The 25,463-nt window shown below is 39.5% G+C and overlaps 1 protein-coding gene across 5 annotated transcripts in view; it reads left to right on the forward strand.

Moving 5' to 3' along the window:
* The window catches only part of HOOK3 (hook microtubule tethering protein 3), a 101,251-nt gene that overhangs the window by 47,606 nt on the left and 28,182 nt on the right, over nt 1-25,463 (forward strand). For all 5 annotated transcript variants that reach the window (XM_086771228.1, XM_086771227.1, XM_086771229.1 and 2 more), the window contains 9 exons: nt 4,622-4,684; nt 6,129-6,212; nt 7,449-7,612; nt 9,493-9,633; nt 11,808-12,009; nt 15,392-15,502; nt 18,405-18,492; nt 19,054-19,123; nt 25,243-25,383. In XM_086771228.1, coding sequence (XP_086627354.1) covers nt 4,622-4,684; nt 6,129-6,212; nt 7,449-7,612; nt 9,493-9,633; nt 11,808-12,009; nt 15,392-15,502; nt 18,405-18,492; nt 19,054-19,123; nt 25,243-25,383 — 1,064 coding nt within the window. The remainder of the gene's footprint in view (nt 1-4,621; nt 4,685-6,128; nt 6,213-7,448; nt 7,613-9,492; nt 9,634-11,807; nt 12,010-15,391; nt 15,503-18,404; nt 18,493-19,053; nt 19,124-25,242; nt 25,384-25,463) is intronic.

Genomic DNA, 25,463 nt, shown 5'->3' on the forward strand with positions numbered 1-25,463 from the left:
GGGCATGTAGTGATAGGATAAGGGGTAATGGCTTCAAATTGGAAGAGGATAAATTTAGATTAGATAGAAGGAAGAAATTCTTCACAATGAGGGTGTTAAGGCACTGGAACAGGTTGCTCAGAGAAGTTGTGGAAGTGTTCAAGGCCAGGTTAGATGGGACTTTAAGTGGAAGTTGTCTCTGCCCAGGGCAAGGGGATTGGAACTAGATGATCATTAAGGTACCTTTCAACCCAAACGATTCTATGATTCTATGGCAGAAAAATATTTATTTGGGTCTATTAGCAGTACTGGAGGAAAAAGAAAGTCCAGTTGTGTGAAAGGTTACACACTGTGTCATACGTAGACTTGACTCTTTAAAAAGCAAACAAACAAAAAGATGTTTTAAAAAAGAAAAACAGCCTTTTTATAGAATACAGAAGCTGGATTTTAACATTGTTTCATGGGCACTTAAATGAGCTCGTACAATATTAGCAACTGTAGAAGAAGCATTTCAGATAAAGCAAATGTTTTGAACTTTTAACATAATCAACTAAGTGGTGCAGGTGCATTTGCAAACTCATGCAAATCATGTGTCAGGAAAAAAAAGCATTCATAATTCAAATTATTCATGCGTGCCGATTTTGTAATGGTTTTACCCCTTCCCTAATCTTTATGTATCCATGACAACACAACTTGTTCACATTTCACAAGCAAAGCAGTTAAAAATTGAAGGTTTTAATAATATAAAATTAGCAGATCTGTAAGTGTTTTGTAAGACATCATACCAAAGCTATGAGCTGAAGATGTATAGATGTAAAGAATTAACAGGGAATGACTACTGCTTTTCATAAAACTAGACAAAAAATTGTAAAAACTGTCAGGTTGTCCATTTATTGTACCATTTAAAATCTGGACTGACCTCCTCACCAGGGAGTAGGCTTTTTTGATTTTAAATGACATTTTGTTCAAATGATTATTTGAACAAATGCTTGTGCTACTTCATCTTCGTTGTTAACAGACAAAATAAACCAGAAAAAGAGCAAGGAAGTAAATGCTGGTTGCTTGCTTTTTCACTGTGGAAGCTCTTAAGCAGACTTCCTTCTGCCGTAGAAGCCTAATGCAATTACTTGATTTTGCAGACACTTTTTTGATTTCCTTTTTTATAATCAATTCAGTTGCAAAATCTCTGCACATTATCATATATTAAAGGTACATATGAAAATAGTTGATAGTACTATACTTAAGCTCAATTGTGAGTTTGGAGCTGAAAGGCAGCTCTACTGCTGCAAAATTGTAAAGGCAGACCTTTATGCCCACCTGTAGTTTGCTCCTGAAGAAAATTCGCAGTTGTGAAGGGATAATGAGAAGGCCACTTCCTTCTGCATTTTATTCTCTTGAGTCAGCAAACTGAATACAAATGAAATAGTTTGCCACTCTAAACTCGAAAGTGTTGGCATTGACCCATACCTCCCAAGACCATGTGTTATAATATCACAGTTGCAGGTTGCATGTGAAGCGCTGAGACCGCAATAGTGTTTCAGGAATTTGCCTGAATATGAGCTTGTAAGTAAAGGAGATTATACAGCAAAAGACAGTAAGGAAATTTGCTTTTAAAAATTAATAATAACCTCCTAGTATCAGATTAGTAGTAAATAATGCAGAAAGAGCTAGTATACTGTCAAGCAGTTAGCTGATGAATTAGCATTTTGGAGTTGTAAACTTCAGTAGTATCGGAGAATGCTGATTGATATGAGACGAAGTGAAGAACAGAGGAAACTAGACAAGTCTGTTACCTTGTATTTTTTAGGTGGATGGAAGGTGCAGTGTGTATTTTGAGTTGACATACATATCTGTATAGAATCCTAAACCACAATATTCAGTAAAACTTCTCTTGAATTTTTCAGGAAATCTTATTAAACAGAGAGAAGTTTGGAAAGATGGATGGAGTTATACCCTTTTAGCTGTGTTGTTTATGGTAAAGTGTTTGCTATTAAGCAGGAAGAAATGGGTAGAAGCAATCCAGGAGCAGAGCACAGTCAAGACATTTGCTTACATATAGCATTGGCCTCTCCAGTGTTTGGGAGATGTGTAGAGAAAAGATGGAGGCGCTCCTTCACCCTGATAACTTTCCATTTTCACCCCACTTCTTAACTTTAGTTTATTGTTAACTGATGATCAGAAGTTGGATTCCTGTATTCCTTGTGAGTAATCAGACAATCTCATTCCTGTTCCTTGTCTAGTCATGCTACTGGGTGCAGCACAATCCCTTAGATTTCTTCTTTTACATCCCCGCTGTATCACAGGCCATGAGATTGCAAGATGCTTCTTGTTGCATTAAATCAGTCAACTGCACGTGTGCTTGCCATCAGTGCCTCATGCATATTTTCCATGACATTCCTGATGCACTCTGTGGAGTTAAATTCACAAATTCTGTATAACATTCACACTAAACCCACACCATGTGTCTCCACTGCCTAATCCTTCTCCAGCCAATGTTCTCTTTTCTGGACGTTTCTGCTAAGGGTTGTCAAGGACAGGAAGTTTTAGGAGAAGTGGCAAAACCCATTGAACAATAAAGGGGCTGTATGATCGACTTTGGCCTGCTTCCTGTAGGTAGTCCACGAAAGCAGCAGGACCACAGTGGCCTCTAGTGGATTGTACAGCCTCTTGTATTCCTCCTACAATAAGTCTTCAGCAGGCTTATGAAGCAGGGTTTCTGAAAAGGAATTTGTGTTAGGGCCAGAAAGGGGCGGTGGCTGTCAGGGACATACTTTTGTACACCCTTGCAGGCTGCATGCAGCCTGGGACCTGCCAGTTGGAAAGTACTGTCGTAATGGGTGGACCTTAACAAGTGTCTGAAGTGTATTTGTGAACAGTGTTGTGTGATATTGAATAGGGAGAAGAGTTCAGTATTTGGTTAATATGGATATCTCTATTAGTCATCTGGAAAAGCATTTAAACAGTAGCTAGTGAAATGAAGTAATTAAGACATGTATAAACATCACTGAGCAGAGAAGAACTGGAAATTGTTTTTTTGGATGGCAAAACTTAGAAAACATGGCCCTAAAATAAATACAGTTTGTAATGCTAGTATATATGGTAATGAAAAAGACATGTGACTTCTTTGTTCTGGGTACATCTCCGAGGCTAGGGACTTTCTAATTACTGTTACAGAGAATGTGAGCTTTATGGAATGCTTCATTTTGGAGTAGTTTATCATTGTAAAGATGTAGACAAAATGGAAGGAATTCAGCAGTTAGAAACAAACATCATCAAAGACTGAGGAGGACTGTTGAGGACAGATAAAAGAATTTAAGCGTGTAGTATGCAGCTAAACCTCAGTTAAAGAGACACGGAAAGGGAGAAAAATGTAAGTGTATAAATATATCAGAGATTTTATCTTGTATGCAGTGATATAAACAGAAAGGATAGAGAAGAAATGTAAGCTCTGTGCTGTGTGTGTGACAAACTTTGCCAGTGAAAAGTAATGCAAAAGAACTGTTTTCTGGAAGGAATAAAGGAAACCCAGTCTCTGGAGAGAGTAACCAGGCTTGGACAGGAGGCCTTAGGAAAGAAATCTTGTCCTGATTTTGGTTAGGATAGGGCCTTTTTGACGGTAACTTCCATGAATCGTGTCATTGGAGAACTCATGAAACATTCTGTTTGTGGACAGGATGACAGAAACCATCAGTGTGGTTCTGTAATACTACCTTTTGAGTTAGTTACGACATATTTCTTATTTGGAAGACTGCTCGTTTTTGTGTCTTACAACTTTCAGTAATAACTTTACCTTGCTGGAGATGGGTGGGAGGAGGTCTTTGGGCTACAACTTCTGTTACATTTAATTAAAATTTTAACTACCTGGCTACCTGTGTAGCTGATCAGTGGGTTACTGAAAGAAAATTTACTTTCCTATCAGCTTTTTATATTTCAGTAAGCATATCAGTCAATTTGGAGGGCTTTCTTTCTTTTTTTTTTTTCTTTTCCTTTCAAAAAGTCATCACTAAAAGCAGAGTTTTCTAGACTAAAACCACTATAAGCTATTCCTGCAATAAAATAGTTTAGTATACAAGGAATTGTAATACTCATTTCAGGAATACTCTCTGTAGACTTGATTTTTAAATTTGCAAATTACAGACAGCCTGAGAGCAGGAATTTTTATCATCTTTGTTTTGCACATCTTTGTTTTAGCTGAGCTAGACATGTCCCCAACTTCAATTAAATAAATAAATAAATTGATGTGAACTTCTAGGTGATCAAAAAATGAAAACCACTAGCAGAGAACAATTAAAAGCAAGTCTTGCATGGTATGTGATAGCTACCATCATTCCAATGCCACTTCAGTAAAATGTTTAGCAGAGTTTGCGGTAGGTTTCATAATAGATAAAGGATGTGCATTTTCAGAAGGAAGAGAGATGATGTAAGATTTCTTTTGTAGTGCTTTAAATATTATAAATACTGAAGATTTGTTTCTGTGATTGTTTCTGAATATGTTATATATATAAATGAATTTTAAAACTTACGAATGAAGTCAGATCGAAACTCCCAGAAGTTAAAATCAGCTTGGTATTTCATTGAAGTTTAGCTTTTAATATAAAAGTAAATCCTTGTTTTTTTCTAATCCAGTGTAATCTAATTGCAGTTGATGAGTAAAGAGTCTCCAGTCTCTGTTGGAAATGATGCTTATGTTGACCTTGATCGGCAGGTATCTAAGACTAGATGTTTCTTTTCCTTCGATCATAGCATGTCAGTGCCTAATCATTTTTCTTTATTAAGAAGTCTGTCTTTTTTTTTTCTTTAATCATGGAAGGATTTTGTGGGGAATTCAAATACAGAGTGAAAACTAAATTTCAATATTTCAAGTCTTTCTGCTTTATAAATTGAGTTTACCCATTTTGTGTATTTAAAGGAGAGAAAAACTCAGTTTGGAAAACAGGTTTAGCTGTATAACATGCTATAGAAAAACTGCAGACCAGTTCAAATCTTTGAGTATTGAGAAAGAAGGGTTAAAAAATGTGTAGTATTTGAATAAAACTTTTTTTTTGCCAGTTCCTACTTCCAGCATGAGTTTGAAAAACCCCATAGATGTGGCTCAAAAATCCTTAAAACAGTCCTGAGAACTGTTAAAAGAATAAGAGAAGTTTTCAAAGAGAATCCTTCCATGTCTAATATATTTAAAGAATATGCAAAACCAATTGGTTTTACACTAGCTTAAACTCGTGCTAACACTGTCCCACTACATCAGCTTTTTCCTAATTGAGAAGTATAGTACAGTGGTGTTCTTCCACCATGCTTTCTCTGCAGAAATATGTAAATTCTGGCAGATGGAATTAATTTTTATATGTCAACAAGCCCTTGAGAAATAAACTTGAAAAAATGAGATACAATGATGCTGTTTGAGAAATTCTATCTAGAATTCATCATATATAATAATACATATGTATATCTCTATATGCATAATATGCACGCACCTGTTTTATCAGGCCAGTTTTCTTGTAGCTGTGTTTTTAATGCTAACTTAACTGCATTCATGTGCAAACTTGCAAGATATGTGTCTTTGAATGTAAAGCCTTTCAAGGGAATATCTGAATATATCCCATTGCTTACAATATTCAGTGCCCTTTTTCAGAAGGGTAGTCTTTTCCCTCACAATGTTAGTTGTATTCCTGTGCAGTAAGAGTAGCTTCCAGTGACTAGAGAGATTTTACTCTAATTGTCCATTCCCTGTGCTCTACCTTCCAGTCCTTTCTGTATTTGAAAAGTAGATTGAAAACTGAAATTACACACTCTTTGCGTCCATAAAGAAAAGTGGTATTGATGATTTTTTTTCAGTGTACAGAGTTGATGAGTTCTTCAGACCCAAGTTCTTTGGGACTTTTGACACAATTCCTAGAATAGATGCAATAATTCTAATGTATTTTTGTAAGACCAATATTACTTTTAGATATGTTTATCTTTTACTGTCAAACAAACCGAACAGTAATGATACCTGCTTCTTTGTTTCTTTATAAGAGCAGAATTGTCTCAGTTTTCCAAAAATGTAATGTGTTACCAAAATGTAAAAATAATTTTACATTCATGTAGTTCAGAATACTTTTAGACACTTCAAAGAGAGTAATGGAACTATGAATTTTTGTTCTTTATGGTAGCTGAAGAAAACTACAGAAGAATTAAATGAAGCACTAGCAACAAAAGAAGAAATTGCCCAGAGATGTCATGAGCTAGATATGCAGGTACGTTTGCTATGTTGTAACTATTGATTTGAACTGGGAAAGAGATGTGTCGATTTTTAGGCAGCTGAAAACAAGAACTATAGTGTGGGAACATAATTTTTTTAAAAGATACGAAAATTGCATGGTAATTATTTTGTTTTACTTGTGCTAGCAGCGAAAATTTCATTGTTTTCTTATCTTGATGCAATATTGCCAGTATTAAGATGATTCATATTAACAAAACTTTTTTTTTTTTTTTTATTCAGGTAGGAAGGGGTTGAGCTCTGTGATTCAACTCTTGCATTAGAGAATTAATAGAGGTTATGCTGCTGTAACAGTTTGAGTTAAGAGTTAGGCTACAGTAACTCCTGATTGGAATTTATCAGCTGTGTGTAGATTTAGACTAAGCCTTGTTGTAAGTGAAGCGTACCTCATCCAGAAGACATGAGGAATATAAAGTGCGAGCCCCGAGAGGCATTGCCATTGCAACCCTACTTTGGAGTATAATTCAGGCTTTTGCCAAGCAGTTCAGTAACTGTTAGAATTAATGAAGTTGAATTGTGTGTCATGGTTTGATTTTGGTGTATTTGATTCAAGCTCTTACTGAAGCATTACCTTCTATTGAAATGTTCACATTCTCTCTCTTTCCCTCCTCCTCCTGCATGTTAATTCTATACTATTTAATAATATATGAACACACGCTTCAGCTGTTTGAGTTGCAGCACTTTGGGTTCTTTGCATTACTGCCTGTTTTCATAACATTGGCTGAAATGGGATAATCTTTGCGACTGTGTTCCACTTTCAGGTCTGCTTGTGATTGGCCACTGGATTAAAAAAAAAAATCTAGGAAGGGCACAGCTGTCCCTTGGACAGCTGTGTGATTGATAGGTTTTGTTTCTTTTGGAAATCAGTTTTAAAAGCCTTACTGTGGAGGGCTGGTTTTATTTGTTTGTTGTGAAAGAATGCAGGCTTACAGTGAAGTTATCTTTTGCGATAAGTAAGACTTCTTCTTTAGATGCTTCTGTAAAATACAATTAAGAACAGTTAGGTTTTCTGTGTGGTAAATCTGCTTCTAATGTTGCAATATGTTTATTATATCACATAGCAGTTGAATACCTGTTAATGTTACAGTATATTCTTGTGAAATGTGATTATTGAAGCCTATGTGTTTCCATTTGTGGGTTGTTTTGGTGCTTTAAAATTGCTCTTTGTAGCTGGATAACTCAGTTATTCCAGTTCATGCTTTCATTACAACAGGTTGCAGCCCTCCAGGAGGAGAAGAGTAGCTTGCTTGCTGAGAACCAGGTTTTGATGGAACGTTTAAATCAATCTGATTCTATTGAAGATCCCAACAGCCCAGCAGGTCGTAGGCACTTGCAGCTTCAGACACAACTAGAACAACTCCAAGAGGAAACATTCAGGTAGAAGAGCCACACTGGGTTAGATTGTTTGTAGTTGGCAACAGACATGACTTACTTATTTCTGGTTCTGCTGACAATTACAAATTAGTATAATGGGTGGTATAACCACAGTAGTAACATTTTCACAGTGATGTACATGTTGTGATTTACTTCCTTACAAGCTCCCGCGTAAAAAAAAAAAGCATAATTTCTTAATGCTGAAAGGCTGTATGCATGTCACTCTCTCATCTGTGATGTTATTTTGAATTGTTTGTGTGCAATGATTTCATCCATGTTTTTCAAAACCAGTGATAATGGAAAGTAGCATGCTTTCCTTTATGTATAATTCTGATTGTACTTTTAAGGTGTAGGAATTCCTAGCTGAAAGTTTGCTATGGGTAGTTCTACTAGTGGTGGTATTGTACAGCAAAGTGTGTCCTTCTCTGAGTTTGAAAACAAATTGTTTCATATCTGAAAGATGGAGATTATCCATAAGTAAGCTTAGCTCTTCATTTGCATTTCCTCAACATGTGGAAATACAGTTCCTCTTTAAATAGCCTTCCTGGTCATTTTGACTGTTGCTTTCAGGCCATGTAAGCCTATTCTGCTGAAGAAAGCATCCACTTCACCATCCACCATCCACTTCACCATCATCTTTTCATTCTTGTTGCTGTGCTTTCCCTATTCTTAGTGAGTGAAACTATGGTGTTTATTTATACTGCCGGTTTTTCTTCTCTTTCTGTCCTCTTCTGGTTGCTCTTTTCTAATTATTATGTCAGCTGCCACGTAACTTTTCTTTATTGCCTATTTTGCCATTTTTCCACTTCTCCTTGCTAAGTCTCTTTCCTGCATGTTCAAACATAGCCTTTTTTTTTTTTTTTCAGTTTCTTGAAAAACGTTCAGTGTTTTTCTTTCACAGCAGCTGGTGCCTGATTTTCTTTCTATACATCTACCATGTAAAGGAATAGTGTAGGGATGTCCCCTCTTATCTCTCCTTATTCATGTCCATGCTCTGGAGTGATTTCTGCTTGAGTCTATTATCAATTCCTGTTTGAACAGGTTTTCTCCCCATGTGCAATATCTGCACTACCTGTTACTGTAGTTTCAGGTTTTTAGGTTCTTACTAAATGGTTTTCACCTATGAGACTCATCTCCCAATATCCTTTAACTCCTTTCTCTGCCCTCCTAGCATGTGATTTCTAATGCAATTTGTGTGTGTTCCTTCTCCAGCTCCACCTGACCAAACAGGACACATGTACAGCTTGATTGATACCAAATGTGATACAGTGGTTTTTCTCCTGGTCTTGGTTCTTTATGTCCTTTGACAGTTCCAGTGTATCAAGATCAAGATATGATTTAGTCTGAGTTCTTTATGTGCTAATTAGATAACAAAATGTATGACTTGGTTCTTCAGAGGTGCTCGGCAGGCACAGGTTCCTTATAAGTAAGTAAATAAATAAAACCACCTTGATTAGAGCTCTACAGCATTTAGAACATCTGACAATCAGGTCAATATTGTTGAAGGTGTATAGGAGTTGAACAGCTGAAGAAAATCTTAGGGTAAAGATGTCATGTTCAAGCTCTGAGTGCCCCAAGATGAAAACAGGTAGAAATTTCTGCTTGAGCTTCGATTATGAAAAATTACTATGACAAAAAACTCAGGATTTGTCTTTCTGAGAGTATATGTTACCTTGTGATCTTCCAAATAGAAAGACTGATGTCAAATCTGGAACACCAGAAAAGTCAGTCCACTTCTATATTTTTTAATAAGCATATGGGCTACTGTTCTCCTTCACTGCAGGAGAAGGCCACGTCATGTGTTTTTGGAGAGTATGATGATGAAGAAAGGTAATTGTGGCTCAAGCTGAGAAATTATTTTCTGTTTTACTTCATTTCTACAGATTAGAAGCTGCCAAAGATGACTACCGAATACGCTGTGAAGAACTAGAAAAGGAAATTGCTGAATTGAGACAACAAACAGAAGATCTTACTACATTGGCAGAGGAGGCTCAATCTTTGAAGGATGAGATAGATGTACTCAGGTAAACTCTGTTCCATTAACCCTTTTTTAACTATTAACTTTTAATCCGTATAATTAGTGTACTTAGTCTTAATTAGCTTTTGTTTAAAAAATGATAATATTAAATTATCATTAAACCTTTCTCAATACCAAGGTTCTTTTGGGTCCTCCAGTTAAGTACACAGACTGCCACACAATTCTGGTTAAGTAAATTAGTTATTTATTATGTACCTAATCAATAACTATTAGTAACTTAGCAATTCTACACAATCTTATGGTCATAACAAGTCACTGACTGATCTCTTGGGTATTCTCTACTCACCTTCATCATGACTTGGACATCTGTTCTCATCAGGGAACTGGACCCTTTCATTTCCTGGGTTTTGCACTGTTTGCATTTTGTGTTGTGCTTTTGATTCATCTTTTAATGCTAATATGAACCACATCTGTTACAGCTCTCTATTCCACTGGATTTTAGCACCTGAAGTGATCATGATTTGAATGGTACTAGGGGTTTATAGGGTGGGGCAGCCTCTTTTACTATGGAACATAATCCTTCAGTGGTGGCATCTTGCTGCCCTGGGTTATTGAGAACAGTTATCTGCTACCCACTTGTATCACTCTAGCAAGGCTTATTTTAATCCTACCGTTTCTAATCCACCAGCAGCCTTCTACCAAAGCTATGTGTCATTGCTTCCTGTGTCACTACTGTCAGGAATGAGCCCATCAGGCTGCACAGTTCCATAAATTACGTGGGCAGCGTGGGTTCAAAGAGTAATTCATTGCCTCAGAGAAAGGCTCTGAACTTCACTTGGGATTAAGGAGGTTTAACTTGCCTCCAGTTGTCCCATAAATTGATCATCAATTCAATGGGGAGTTCTCCAGATTTTGTAGGAAAAAAACGTGTAAATTGGTTCTAAAATGAAACTGGAGACAGTAATAGTAGCAGGGGTGTGGATGACTAGGGATGAGGGCTATTGCTTTCCTGGCAGTGCACCAAGTGGACCGAAAAAAATCGGAACTGTTATGAACAGAGCCTGGTATTTAATTTTTATTTTTTGTTTTAATTTTTTTTTTTTTTTTTTAAGGAATCACACTCCAAAGCCATTACAGTAGTTCCATGTCACCAAGTTGTCCTGATTTTGGCTAGGATGGAGCTAATTTTCTTCTCAGTATCTGCTGTGTTTTGGATTTAGTATGGGATTTCATATGTGAAGAATGTTGATAATACGCTGATGTTACGAGTTGCTGCTAAAGAGACCAAGGACGCTTTGCAGCTTCCTAGGTTTTGCTAATGTGCACGTGCAGGAAGCTAGGAGTGGTTTAGACAGTAGAGTTGAACCGAACTGGCGAAAGACGTTATTGCATACTGTAAACGGCACGCTCAGTATTTAAGTGGATGTAGGTTGGCAAGGTGACTTCCTTTTCTCTCACTGTTTGGAATTGTTCCGGCATTATTTTCAGGTTTGTCTTTTTTGTTCCATGATTACTGCTTGGGACAGGCTGTATCAGTCAGCAGGTCATTGCGTGGTGAGAAATTGTGCTTAATTAGTTTTGTATTTTTTATTATTATTCCTATTATTATCATTTTTAATATATATTATTTTCTTTTCCTTTGCTATCCTAGTAAAATATCATTATCTCAACCCATGAGTTTTCTTTTGTTCCTGATTCTCTCCCCCATCTCCTGGGGGAGGGTGAGTGAGCGGCTCTGTGGTACTCAATTGCTGACTTGGGTTGAACCACCACCTGCAAGTATATGCTGCCCAGGAGATTTATCTTTGATTGTATTCCTGACTATCATTAAAACAAATTGAAGGGCAGAAAATTTTATTCTTTACCCTTATAGAATGCAGGACTGAGGATCAATTTAGATTTGAAGGGAAGTAAGTGGGAGTGAAGGTACTTTAACTATTATTTTAAGATTGGAAGCAGATAAGAAGGCTGTATTAGGAAGTGTGATAGTGTTTAGAAGTACCCCCATCAACAGCTCTTTGAGTTGACAAATCACTGTGGAAGAGAAGCAGACGCTTTAAAAGTGAAAACGTTAGTAATAGGAGCATATGATTGCTTTCTTGTTCTCCCCATGATGTTTCAGAATGTTTTCTGCATTAAGGCAAAATACTGAGGAAGCCTAAGGATATTTCATTTTGTTAGTTTTCAGAGTACAAATCTGATACAAATCTGTCCCTCCAGGCATTCTTCTGATAAAGTAGCCAAGTTAGAAAGCCAGGTGGAGTCATACAAAAAGAAATTGGAAGACCTGGGCGATTTGCGACGGCAAGTGAAACTCTTAGAAGAGAAGAATACAATGTACATGCAAAATACTGTGAGCCTGGAAGAAGAACTGAGGAAGGCCAATGCAGCCCGCAGTCAGCTGGAAACATACAAGAGACAGGTAAGGACAGTTTTCTGTATTGTTCAACACTTTCTCTTCGTAACATGGCTAAAATCTCAAAGGAAAAAAAAAATTATGAACCAACAGCTCCTTGCGTTTAGAAGACTTCTGTGTTTTGCAGGTACTAGCTTTGTCCTCTTTTCCTACAATTCTTATCATTATTTCAAGTGTACATTATTTTGCCAGTAAGTAGTATTTTTTTATTTAAAAAAAATCAACAGATGTTAAGTTTTTTTTCTCAAATTATTCCTAATTCATATTCAGTAGTGGGACTTGAAATAGAGCCCCGCTATTTCAGAGAAGTATCGACTTTTCACTTAGAAATTTCCAGCAGTGAGGAATGCACCACAGCTGAGAAGTTTTTCCTGTGGTTAAGTAATCTCTTTTATTTAAGGTTCTGGTTTGTCTGATATGTCTGAATTTGTCCAGTTATGAGAGTTATGTTGTTTATATGCATGCAGCAGAGTACAAAATGTCACCAGCACGCACTCTGTTTATTCTCCTGCTTATCAAAGTGCCATGTAATCCTGTTTCTATAGAGGTGGAAGATGTGCTTCATCTTCTCTCTACTTTGACACTACATTGACATGAGATCATGCTGGGTTTCTTGTTACAGGGCAAGACAGAGCCTGGTTTGTTGAAGTAATAGTGCCTGCACTGTATTTCTACCCTCTTATAATTTCAAATGGTCATGGCACAGGGGTCCCTATATATCAGGTTACAGCAGAATAAAAAAACAGACACAACACAAACAACATTACAAGCCCAGGAGCAGTGCGTGTCCCTAAGACTTGACAGCTTTTTTTTTCCAGCACGTGGCCATCTTAGTTATTAAGACAAGTAGCTTCAGCCTCTATGGGCTAGTCATAAATACAGTCCAAATGATTCCACCAGAAGAAATGAACTTGGACAAGAAGAATGCTGAAATAACAGATGATCAAAGGGAGAAGTAAATGTAGAAAGCAGTGGCCTTTCACACATGAGTAGTGTCGCGCTTACTGGCAACAAATATTTCACTACTGAGCATGTGATACAGTTGTGTAACCTCTACATCTGCATCTGATCGTTCTTATTTCACTAACAATAAGGATAAGTCCTATAATTTGTATTGCAAAAGTACTCTTCCTTTTCTTTATCATTTGCTGTGTTTTATCGGTATGATTTCATGTCTTAGGAGCTTTTAATTTGTACAAAACTATTCCAGTGGCTGAAACTGGAATAAACCTCAGGTGTCTCCTGTGGCAAATGTGAGTTTTCTTTACCTAACCACAGTGCCTCAAAATGAACACTCAGTGTGTTTGCCTTCAGTGTCTGTAAGGCTGAGCAGCTTTTGAGACCTTCCTGTGAATCATGAGCTGTCACAAAATTAATTTCTGGGAATCCTAAATTGTGCTATAAGAACTAAGACAGGTATAAGGATTCCGATGTTATGTCACTGCTGAGCACTAGTGTGCCCCTGTAGTGGAATGTGTCTTGTCTGGTATGTGAGGGATCAAGCCCCAGTCATGATGATGCCATCAGAGGAGTTCTTTGGCTTAGAAGCTCTGTGCTGTGCAAATGAAAGTGCTTGGTTCAAACTCCTGTAGTGATCTACAAGGAAATTGTATCTTCACCCCACCCAGCAGTTTCTGCAAAATGAGGCTAGTGGTGATGTGTTATGCTGGGACATGTAATAGCATTATTAATTTAAGAGCTTTTGTTCACTCTTCTGAAAGCAAGCACAAGCATTTTCTAAGAAACTTTTTTTTTATTGCAGTGTGAAGACTTGAAATGTGAGGATTCCAGGATTATTTTGTGTAGTTTTAATTCAGCCCCTTTGTGCATGTGCATTCTGATATATTTTTAACAATATGTCTTGCTTTCCTTTGCTGCAAGATTCCTGCTTTACTCATTCCACATGTCAGATAATGCTCAGTAAATGTGATGGTAGTTATTTTTTGTTTTGTTTTTCAGCATTACCATGTAGCTGTATATCTTTCTATACAGTCCCAAGTCCTGATTCAACAAGATTTATTTCCTCCTGTGTTTTTCTACATACCATTATCATACCATGAATTATTACAAACATTAATGCATTTGTTTCCATTTGAAGTTAAAATATACCTGTTTTGCAAGTGGCACAATCATAGGTGAAGGCCTGCATTTTTTTTTTAATACTTGCAGTTATTCTGATAGACCCCGTGATGGATATAACATCTGAGAAATTAAAATATTTTCATACTTAACATTTTGATAGTGATTTTTAATTGGATAATCTCAAAAATAGCAAGCCTGTGCTTTTTTTTTTTTTTAATAGCCTTTAATTTAAGAACAACCACAGCAAAGTCCTTCTCTAAAACTTAAGACCAAGGAGATTTTAGGCCTGGTAGTTATTTTGCTATAGCTAAACAATATATTTTTATTGAAAATTAAAGGTAATTAGAATGACTAGACAGTCTTAATGTAGGTATGGCTACTGCTTTTCTTCACAATTTAAGTTAGTCACTTTCTCTCTAATCTAAAAGCCATGAAAAAACCTTCTTACGAATTGCTTCAGAAGAAGCTTTACATCTTTAGCTGAGTCTTCATTCAGCTTTTGTGTTTACAAGTCAGTCTTTATTCAGCTTACTTGCCTTCCATACTCTCTGCATTATCAGCTTTACTAATGTTCTGGGAATAAGCCTTTGCTAGTAAAGGCTGAGAGTTTTGAAAAGGCAAGACTTCATTGATTTGCCTCCCGTTCACTGATCGTTTCTGCTCAGCTTTCAGATTCCTGCTCATTTAATTTTAAAAGCTCTTTACTGATCTGTAGTTGAAAGTATACATGCAACTTTGTCAGCAGTGTTTCCTTTTGAAGTTAAAAGAACAACTTATGAGCCTATGGCTGAATCTTTATATTAGTATACTAAAAATTGCTAGGAAAATCTCAAGTTGAGAAACGTTACATTACTTCATAAACTGGTGGTTAAATTCTGAGTGAGGCTTGTGAAATGATGTTAATAAAAGGTGTAGATAATTTACTTTCTTCAGATGTTTTGTTTTTTTTTTCCCCTAGGCTTCTCAGAAGGAAGGATAATTTTTCTACTTTTCCTAAGCTCTTTGATCCTTAGAACTATATAGCTTTTTTTTCTGTAAACCATGCTTGGGCTTAAATTCTTGTTTTCCGATGTACTGAGAATACTTGACAGTTTTTGCTTCTTTTGCTTACTCAAAGACCTAATACTTGAATGCTATTGGTTTTGCTGAAACACAGAAAAACTGATTAAAGCAGTTTTTAGTATGTCCTATAGGTAACTATTTCACTTGTTTACAACATGACTCATGGTGCATGGTAATTGGCTACTTTGTCTTGTGTATTTTGTTTTAATATTTGCAGACAAATTATTGATTCTTGTTCTCACAGGCAGTTGAACTACAAAACAGGTTATCTGAAGAATCCAAGAAAGCTGATAAATTAGATTATGAATGCAAACGACTGAAAGAAAAAGTAGACAGCCTCCAAAAAGAAAAAGATGTAAGTGCCAAGGGGTTATGTTTTTCGTAGTAGTGATAGCAACTTTGTGTCCTTTACAACACAGATATGATAATTATAATTAGCCATTTACAGCAAGCTTTTTAAGTTAGGAAGTCTTTTTTTCACTTAAAATTTTCTAATATTTGTGTACAAGATCCTTTTTAAGGCTAAGAACTATACAGGATGGAATAAAGTGACTGTACGAAAACATATGCAGCCCTTTTTTAAGAGGAAAAGCCTTCGCATGTGGGATCTCATATTGTTTCTTGAGCATTTACCATGAGAAGGTTAATAAACACCCAGGGTAATGGTAATGTATTCTGAAAAACTATTTAAAGTAGGATTTCAGTAGCATCATCATAGAACTAAAATCCTGTTGCATTTTTTCTAAAGCATTCTTTGAGGTACTGCCAGCATGTTTCTCTTTGTGGAGTCATGACTACTGCAGCAAGAGGCTTAGGAGTCATGTAGAGGGATGTCTTTTGTGGCAGTCTTGCCTTTTATGACAGCTCCTTGTTGATGTCTCTTGTACTGCCAACATGGAATACACAGGATGGGTACCAGTCTATTCTCTTCCTCTCTGTCATTTGCTGCTAGTGATTCTGCATTTGATTTCTCTGTCCTCTCTTGCCAAGACTGATCCTTCAGACTTCTCTTGCACACTACTGTTTCTCACCAGTTTATTTTAGCTTATTTCTTAGAAATGTATGTGCGGGTGCCTCAGATTACCTCAAACCAAGGCCAGCATTTTGAGTTAGTAATTTCTTGGGCTTGTTTTAGATATAAGTCCATCTATCCATCAGTTAGAATCTCTGTAGGCTTTTCCCTCAATAGTCTTATTTCCTGTCCAATTCTTTCAAAAATTTCCAGCCCCTGCACTTGAATAGCATTTGAATTGAAAGTTTTAAGTTATTTTCTGTTCATAGGTCTTTAATTTCCATTTTTTATTAAACTTTCAAGCTATTGTGGACACTTGTCTTTGATATCACTTCCATTTGCCCTTCAGTTCAGATTGGAATGCTCATAGTAACTCTGTTTGTACTGTGCTTTGGCTTTCTTTCCTGCTCTTTATTTAAAGTTTGTTTTTACAGTTTTATTATGTTTGAAATGGTAATTTTGTGCCTGTGGCTTACCCATAGCTTGGTGGACCACTTCATCTTGCACAAAGGATCTGAATCGCAAGGCTATTGTTGTACAGTTTTCTGTTCTACCCTGGCAAACAGCATTTTTTGGCAGCAGATGTTGTTTTTCAATACATTATTTTGAATGCATGTGTCCGTGAGAAGTAGATTACAGCGGAAGTCTCTCAACAAGTGAATTAGTGATTTACTACCTGTGTTACCTATTTTCTCTGTTCCTTGTCACATACTTATCACTAACATTGCCCACCACAGATTGCAAGCTACGTAGTGATATCTTGTCAGTTGTATTTTGGAAACAGTTATTGGAATTGGTTTTGTCCTTGACTTTGTTCTGGCAAAGTGTGATAGCGTGTTGTGTATCTTCGGCTCTGTAGCTTGGCATTTTACCTCTGTGGTGTGCTGTACAAATATTAAGATAATTTGATTAGTTGACTTTGTCTGCAGTGTACAAGTGAAGCCGTAGGGCTTTTTCTATTCATTAAAATATTCTGGCATTTGATTGATCAACGTAGTATTTTCTGACTGATGGTAGCAGACTGCAGAATCTTTGCTTTCAGCAACTGAGTTTGAGCACTCCTCTGTGTGGCACTTCTTCTGTAGTATTTATGGTAAAAACAGTTTTTTCACCTGTGGGGTTTTTGAAATTGGTCTCAATGCTAACAGAACGTACACTTTATTCAGATTGTTCTGGCAGTTGCACAAGAATTCACCTTGCAGGATTCAGAAATATAGCAGAAGCCGCTGTCGCACCTCACCAAAATATCGTTTGCCAAGTCCTGGGTCCATTTGGGCTGAAATATAAAATACGTCTGAATCAAAGACGAAATGCAAGGAGCTGTCAGTCTACATAACTCCATACTTACAGAGAGCCAAGGTCTGTCCAGGACCTTTTAGACTGCACATGTCTGAAAGTTCTGTAGCACACTACAACTTGGATCTTTACGTATTTGCCATTTTCTCCTTTCATTTTTTAATTTTGGTAACCTTCTGGACAAAAATGTGGTGCTACCTGTAGATTCTCATTTTTTGCCAGAAGGGGACTTGTGCAAAATTGAGAGAGTGTTTGCCTGATGCTGCTGGAGAGCTATCTGTGTAGATCTCAAGGTACTCTAGTCTTGTTCTTCAATTCTCTTTGGACTGAGCCTCAAGCAACTAATTTTCTTCTGTAACGAAGATGCTGGTGAATGGCAAGGCCAGCTGACAAGCAGGAGGAAGGTGACCTGGAAATGCTGCTCACACTTTCACTGTTGAAAGAAACAAAATGAAGTTAATGCAGATGTTTGTGTATTAACTATATACTCACCTGCTTTTTATTTCACTCTTGGCTAAACCTCCGTTTTGTGGTGGGGGGAAAAGTCTATAGTCTCTTAATTCCCTTCCTTTTCCCTTGAAATCAGCCCTAATGAGGGGAAAAGGAGGATGGCTGAGTGGCTCCAGTGGATGCTATTTACTACCTGGTAACAGAATTTGTTATCGCTAATATCTTGATTTTGTAAGCTTAGACATTGATATTTTTACCCCCCGAAGTGTAATACAGAGCTGCAGCCCTTCTCAAAAAACCACTATTCATGTGGAATATATAATATTTATGTTTATTCTGTTATAAAATAGACTAAGATGCCTTAATTTGAACATAATTTATAGGGTTGCATTAAATTCTTTTTAAGGTGTTGAAGGTTATGCCTTTTCATCACTTGAGTATGGTTCAAGATGGATTTGTAGTACCAAGACTGATATTCATTTTCTTTCCAATTATTCAGAGATTAAGAACAGAAAGAGATTCTTTGAAAGAAACTATTGAAGAGCTTAGATGTGTACAAGCTCAGGAGGGTCAACTTACCACTACAGGTAAAGGACAAATACGGAGACTAAATGCACCTTTTCCAAAGTTTAGAGGACTTCTTTGGAGAGTATTGAATGCCATTTTTTTTACCATAGAATAAATTTAAGTTTCTCTAAGATGCTTCAGCTATTCATAACTTTGTAAGCATCTGAAAAGTTCAAACCTTATTTCAGTCAGTCAGAAATTTGTCTTCTCCCTAGTGTGATATTTTTAGAATGTACTTCTGACTTCTGTGTGATTTTCTTTAGAGAGATACTAAGTTTTCTTGTGTGTGTGGTTTCATTTGTTGCAGTTTATTTCTATGTGTAATGTTGCACAGCTCTGTAGTTATTCGATAAGCTAATAAGCAGAAAATATACACCACAGAATTACTTCATCAGAATGAAGACAGAAATCATGATTATTCACCAAATGAAATTGTACTATGTATCTTGCTGTAGCCTGACTTTGTGTCACTTTCCACTGTCTAGCATTACTCTAAAACTGTAAACTTCTAGAATGTTTCCCTGGTCTTTTAAACAATGTTACTGGTCTGCTTGCTAAATTTTTTACTTTTCCTAACTCAGGATTGATGCCTCTGGGAAGACAGGAGCCTTCAGACAGTTTAGCAGCAGAAATTATTACTCCAGAAATAAAGTAAGCTACTGTCTGCTTTGCTTTACTAACCTTTACAATGTACCCAGAGATGTTAAGTTGTTTTCAGTGTTAGAAAGTTTCTACAATTAATGTTTGGGGTTTTCTCTCCTTTTGCATTTCTGCACAATGGGAGCTGTTATGCTTAAGACAAAATTCTGTTGACCTCTCTTGAGTTTATATTGTGCTCAAAAAAAAAAAAAAAAAGGAAAACAAAAAAACCTTTTATCCTTACATTGTGTGTCGTCTTTTCCTGCAGAGAGTTCATATAACTGCAACTTATACATGCATTAACAGACAGACTTGTTTGTAATGACAATTTGTGCATTGTTGTATGTGGAAAAAACGACTGAAATTGTGAAAGGAAGAGTATTCCATTTTGTATCATGGCAAATGTTTACAGTTGAGTAAAAGGAAGAAGAGCAGTGGCAGAGCTGAAAATCAATGTATCTTAAGATGTTGCAGGCTGTGGCTTTAGCCTTGCCAGGATACTAAAAGCTTTTAAGACAAACACATCTCAGAAATCTGTTAGCTCTTCAGGAAATGTTTTATTGTATCTCTACCAATACTGATACAGTATTTTAACACCTGGAAAGCTCAATATGGGGTAAAAATGCACTGTTCAGCAGTAAAACAATATCTTTCTAGAAAGCTAATAATAGAAAAGATTTGGTTTTCTTCCAGCTGTGCTGCTGCACCATACTACAAGAGCAATTATTTTTCATTTTGTTGAGAAACAACAGAAGAAAAAAATAATGTTTTGAGGCAGGGTTAGTGGAGTATGGAGTTACTTCATAAACCTTCCACATGATTGTGTGAGAGAGGACAGGACCCTAAATGGCATAAATACCCAAGCATAGCATGTGGTTTCACTGACTCTTCATCTTTGGCTCCTGAAGGTGACTTCTGGATCTTATGCAAGCATACATCCATGCAGACTTGTTTGCAGCTCCTAAACTTGGCCTCTATGCGTACTTGATAGAGGTGGACAGTAGCAGTGGTTGCTGTAGGACTGGAACTTTCTGATCTGGAGGTCTGGGCTGCTGCTTCTGCTGATGAAGGGGGAAAACTGCACAAGGCAGCCTACCCACAGGAGTAGCCACTACTCCTCTCATGTTCCTTTCATGATGATGGAGCATGGGTCTGTGCTTAAGCACCTTTCTCCATCTCGTAGAGAAGACCTACAGACTAAATGGGTGAGTTTTGTGAGGCGGATTCAGTCTGTGGCCTGTCAGTTGCACCTGAGGAAATGAACAAGTTAAGTGACATGAGGAGTTAGCAGGGCCCACTGAAAAAGCTTTAAACTAGATTTGAAGGGGGAAGGGAGAAAACAAGGCTGACTAGAGATAAGCCTAGGGGCAGCACACCAATATTTGAGGGATGGTGTTCTAGCAAGGTCCTTCAGTCCACTCCATGATGAATAGAATCGTATAGTTTGGGTTGTAAGGGACCTTCAAAGGTCATGTAGTCCAACCCCCCTGCAAGGAGCAGGGACATCACCCACAAGATCAGGTTGCACAGAGCCCCATACAACCTGACCTTGAATGTTTCCAGGGTTGGGCATCTGCCACCTCTCTGGGCAACCTGTTCCAGTGTTCTACAACCCTCATTGTAAATTTTTTTCTTTTCCTTGTGTCTAATCTGAATCTGCCTCCTTCTTTTTTGAAACCATTACCCCTCATTCTTTCACAACAGGCCCTGCTGAAGAGGTTTTCCCTATCTTTCCTGTAGGCTGCCTTTAGGTACTGGAAGGCTCCTATAAGTTCTCCCCAGAGCCTCCTCTTCTCCAGGCTGAACAGCCCCAATTCTCTCAGCCTGTCCTCACAGAAGAGGTGCTCTAGCCCTCTGATCGTCTTTGTGGCCCTCCTCTGGACTCATTCCAGCAGGTCGACATCCTTCTTATGTTGGGGACTCCAGAGCTGGATGCAGTACTCCAGGTGAGGTCTCCTGAGAACAGAGTAGAGGGGCAGAATCACCTCCCTTGACCTGCTGGCCACACTCCTCTTGATGCAGCCCAGGGTATGGTTGGTTTTCTGGGCTGCAAGGGTGCATTGTTGGCTCATGTTGAGCCTCTCATCAACCAACACACCCAAGTCCTTCTCCTCAGGGCTGCTCTCAATCCATTTTCCGCCCAGCCTACATTGGTGCCTGGGATTGCCCCAACCCACATGCAGGACCTTGCACTTGGCCTGGTTGAACTTCGAGGTTTGCACAGGCCTACCTGTCCAGCCTGTCAAGGTCCCTCTGGATGGCATCCCTCCCCTCCAGTGTGTCAACAGCACCACACAGCTTGGTGTCATCAGTGAACTTGCTGAGGGTGCCCTCTATCCCACTGTCCATGTTGCCGACAAAGATGTTGAACAGGGCCGGGCCCTATATGGACCCCTGAGGAATGCCTCTTGTTGCCAGTCTCCACCTGGACATTGAGCTGTTGACCACCACTCTCTGACTACGGCCGTCCAGCCAATTCCTTATCCACCAAGTGGTCTGTCGATCAAACCCATGTCTCTCCAGTTTAGAGAGAAGGATGTCATGCAGGATAGTGCAAAATGCCTTGCATAAGTCCAGGTAGATTAATAGACATCAGTTGCTTGTACCTTGTCCACCGATGCTGTTATCCCGTCATAGAAGGCCACCAAATTAGTCAGGCATGATCTGCCCTTACTGAAGCCTTGTTGGCTGTCACCAACCACCTCCTTGCTCTCCATGTGCCTTAGCATGGTTTCCAGGAGAATCTGCTCCATGACCTTGCCAGGCACAGAGGTGAGGCTGACCAGCCTGTAGTTGCCTGAGTCCTCCTTGTTCCCCATTTTAAAAATGGGGGTTATGTTACATCTCCTCCAGTCATCGGGAACCTCACCTGATTGCCATGACTTCTCAAGTGTGATGGCCAGTGGCTTGGCAACTTCATCTGCCAGTTCCCTCAGAACTCACGGATGCATCTTGTTGGGTCCCATGGACTTGTGCACCTTCAGATTCCTTAGGTGTTCCTGAACCTGCTCTTCCACTACAGTGGGCATTTTTTCATTCTCCCACTCCCTGCATTTGCCTTCTGCAACGTGGGTGACGTGGCTAGAGCCCTTATCAGTGAAGACTGAGGCAAAAAAAGTCATTGAGTATCTCAGCCTTCTCCATGTCCCAGGTAACTAGGTCACCCGTTTCCTTTTGGAGAGAGCCTGCATCCTCCCTGGACTTCCCTTTGTCCCCAGTGTACCTATAGAAGCTTTTTTTTGTTGTCCTTGACGTCCCTGGACAGATTAAATTCCATCAGGGCTTTAGCCTCCCTTATCTGATACGTGGTCGCTCAACCTCTCTGTATTCCTCCCAGGCCACCTGTCCTTGCGTCCACCCTCTGTAGGCCTCTTTCTTGATTTTCAGTTGGTCCAGGATCTCCTTGTTCATCCACGCAGGCCTCCTGGTGTTTTTGCCTGACTTGCTCTTCATCAGGATGCATTGCTCCTGAGCTTGGAGGAGGTAGTCCTTGAATATCAACCAACTTTCTTGGACCCCTCTTCACTCCAGGGCCACCTCCCATGGCACTTTACCCATCACATCCTTGAAGAGGCCAAAGTCTGCCATCCTGAAGTTCACAGCAGAGAGCTTGCTGTGCAGCCTCCTTGCTGCCCTGAGGTTCTTGAACTCCACCATCTCATGGTTGCTGCAGCCAAGGCTGCTCTTAAGTTCCATGTCTCCCACCAGCCCCTTCCTGTTGGTGAGAACAATGTCCAGCATGGCACCCCTCCTCATTGGCTCCTCGATCACTTGTAGGAAGAAGTTGTCACCCACTCATTCCAGGAACCTTCTGCATTGCCTGTGCCCTGCCGTGTTGTCTCTCCAACAGATGTTGGGGTGGTTGAAATCCCTCATGAGGACCAGGGCTTGTGACTGTGAGGCTGCTCCTGTCTGCCTGTAGAGGGCCTTGTCTGCTCGGTCCTCTTGGCCAGGTGGCCTGTAGCAGACCCCCACTCTGATGTCCCCTGTCCCTTCCTTCCCTCTAATCCTGAACCGTAAGCCCTCTGTCAGGTCCTTATCCGTGTCCAGGTGGAGCTCTATGCACTCCAGCTGGTTGCTGACATAAAGGGCGACACTCCCTCCTTGTCTCCCCTGCCTGTCCTTCCTAAAGAGCCTATATCCTTCCATCCCAGCCCTCCAGTCATAGGAGCCATTCCACCATGTCTCTGTGATGCCAACAAGATCGTAACCCTGCATGTGCACACACATCTCTAACTCTTCCTGTTTGTTCCCCATGCTACACGTGTTGGCATCGATGCATTTAAGCCAGGCCCCTGATTAAGCCAATTTGTTGGCTGGAGCAATAGGAGTTCCTTTGGAGTGTGTTCTAGATTCACTCGTACTTATCTGTGATGCTTCACTGGGTTCTGGGCACTTGGTGCTGGCACTGGCGCCATTCTGACAGTGGTGGGCTGGACTGTGCTCCCCCTCCCCTGTCAGCATTAGTTTAAAGCCCTCTTGACGAGCCTGGCAAGCCTTTGGCCAAACATGCTCTTCCCCTTTTCAGTTAGGTGTACCCGGTCCGTCCCTAGTAGACCAGGCTTCTCAAAGCAAGTCCCGTGGTCTAAGTAGCCAAAGGCATGGCTGTGGCACCACTCCTGTAGCCATTTGTTGGCTTGCCAGATTCGGCTGGCCCTTTCAGGCCCCTTCCTTTTGACCAAGAGGATTGATTAAAAGACTACCTGCACCCCAGAGTCCTTAACTGTTGCTCCCAGGGCCCCGTAGTCCTTCTTGTTGCTCCCAGGGCCCTGTTTGCCAGCCCTGGTCGCTGGCGCTCCCTACAGCCTGCCTTATACTTGGAGAGGGGCTGGGCCACTGGTGCCCCCTGGCTCTGCCCAGGTCTCATCAGCTGCTCTTGAGCGAGCTGCAGGCGCATGGCGACTTGTGGCGCCTCTCTCGGCTCCCCCCTGAGCTTCCCTGTTTTGGGAATCCCCTCTGTGCACTGTGCAGTGTGAGCCAGCAGTGTCCTCAGGTGGCCAAGAAGGCCAATAGCATCCTGGCTTGTATCAGAAATAATGTGGCCAGAAGGACTAGGGAAGTGATTGTCCCTTTGTACTCAGCACTGGTGAGGCTGCACCTCGAATACTGTGTTCTGGTTTTGGCCTGTCACTGCAAGAAGGACACTGAGGTGCTGGAGTGTGTCCAGAGAAGAGCAATTAAGCTGGTGAAGGGTCTACAGAAAAAGTCTTACGAGAAGTGGCTGAGGGAACTGCGGTTGGAAAAGGAGGCTGAGGGGAGATCTTATCATTTTCTACAACTACTTGAAAGGAGGTTGTAGCAAGGTGGGTGTCGGTCTCTTTTTCCCAAGTAGCAGGTGTTAGGATGAGAGGGAACAGCGTCAAGTTGCTCCAGAGGAGGTTTAGATTGGATATTAGGAAAAATTTCATCACTGAAAGGATTGTCAAGCACTGGAACAGGCTGCCCAGGGAAGTGGTTGAGTCACTGTCCCGGGAGGTGTTTAAAAGACATGTAGATGTGGTGCTTAGGGACATGGTTTAGTGGGAGACTTGGTGGTGTTAGGTTAGTGGGTGGACTCAGTTAACTTAAGGGTCTTTCCCAACCTGAATAATTTTAAGGTTCTGTGAAAATAGACTAACGGGGTTCAAGTGACTTGCTCAGGTTCATGCAGTAGTTCAGTGACAGCTTTGATTATAACCTCCCTTGGCACCAAGCTTTGTGTGCTCCACATTCTACCTATAAATCTGTCCAGCTGTACTCTGAGATCTAATAGAGGCACTTAAGCAACTTCCTTGTGTTGTGCTTTCTACAATTACAACTCCTTTAATCAGGTTTGTATTTGGGGGTTTGAAGATATGATTGTTGTTTCAGCTGTCTCCTTTAAATCATAGAATCATAAGATAGTTTGGGTTGGAAGGGACCTTTAAATGTCATGCAGTCCAGTCCCCCCAGGGATGTCCCCTGGAGCAGAGACATCTTCAACTAGATCAGGTTTCTCAGAGCCCTGTCCAACCTGGCCTTGAATGTTTCCAGGGATAGGAAATAGGTAAAGATTATTTTTACATTATGTTTACACCTCCTTTGGTAAACTGTCATTTTCCTTATAGAGATTGGTATACTGTTTTCCACAAAATATTATTTTATGTGTTTAGGGAGAAACTCATTCGCCTTCAGCATGAGAACAAGATGTTAAAGTTGAACCAAGAAGGTTCTGACAATGAAAAGATTGCCTTGTTGCAGAGCCTTCTTGATGATGCAAACTTACGGAAGAATGAATTGGAGACAGAAAACAGGTAATAAGTTTTATCCTCTGTTTCAATTGATTTTTCTAACAATGCCATATGCTTTTGACTGTACTGTGTCCAACCCTGGC

The sequence above is a fragment of the Chlamydotis macqueenii genome, chromosome Z (assembly GCF_036417535.1).
Source record: "Chlamydotis macqueenii isolate bChlMac1 chromosome Z, bChlMac1.mat, whole genome shotgun sequence".
In the NCBI taxonomy this organism is placed as follows: domain Eukaryota; kingdom Metazoa; phylum Chordata; class Aves; order Otidiformes; family Otididae; genus Chlamydotis; species Chlamydotis macqueenii.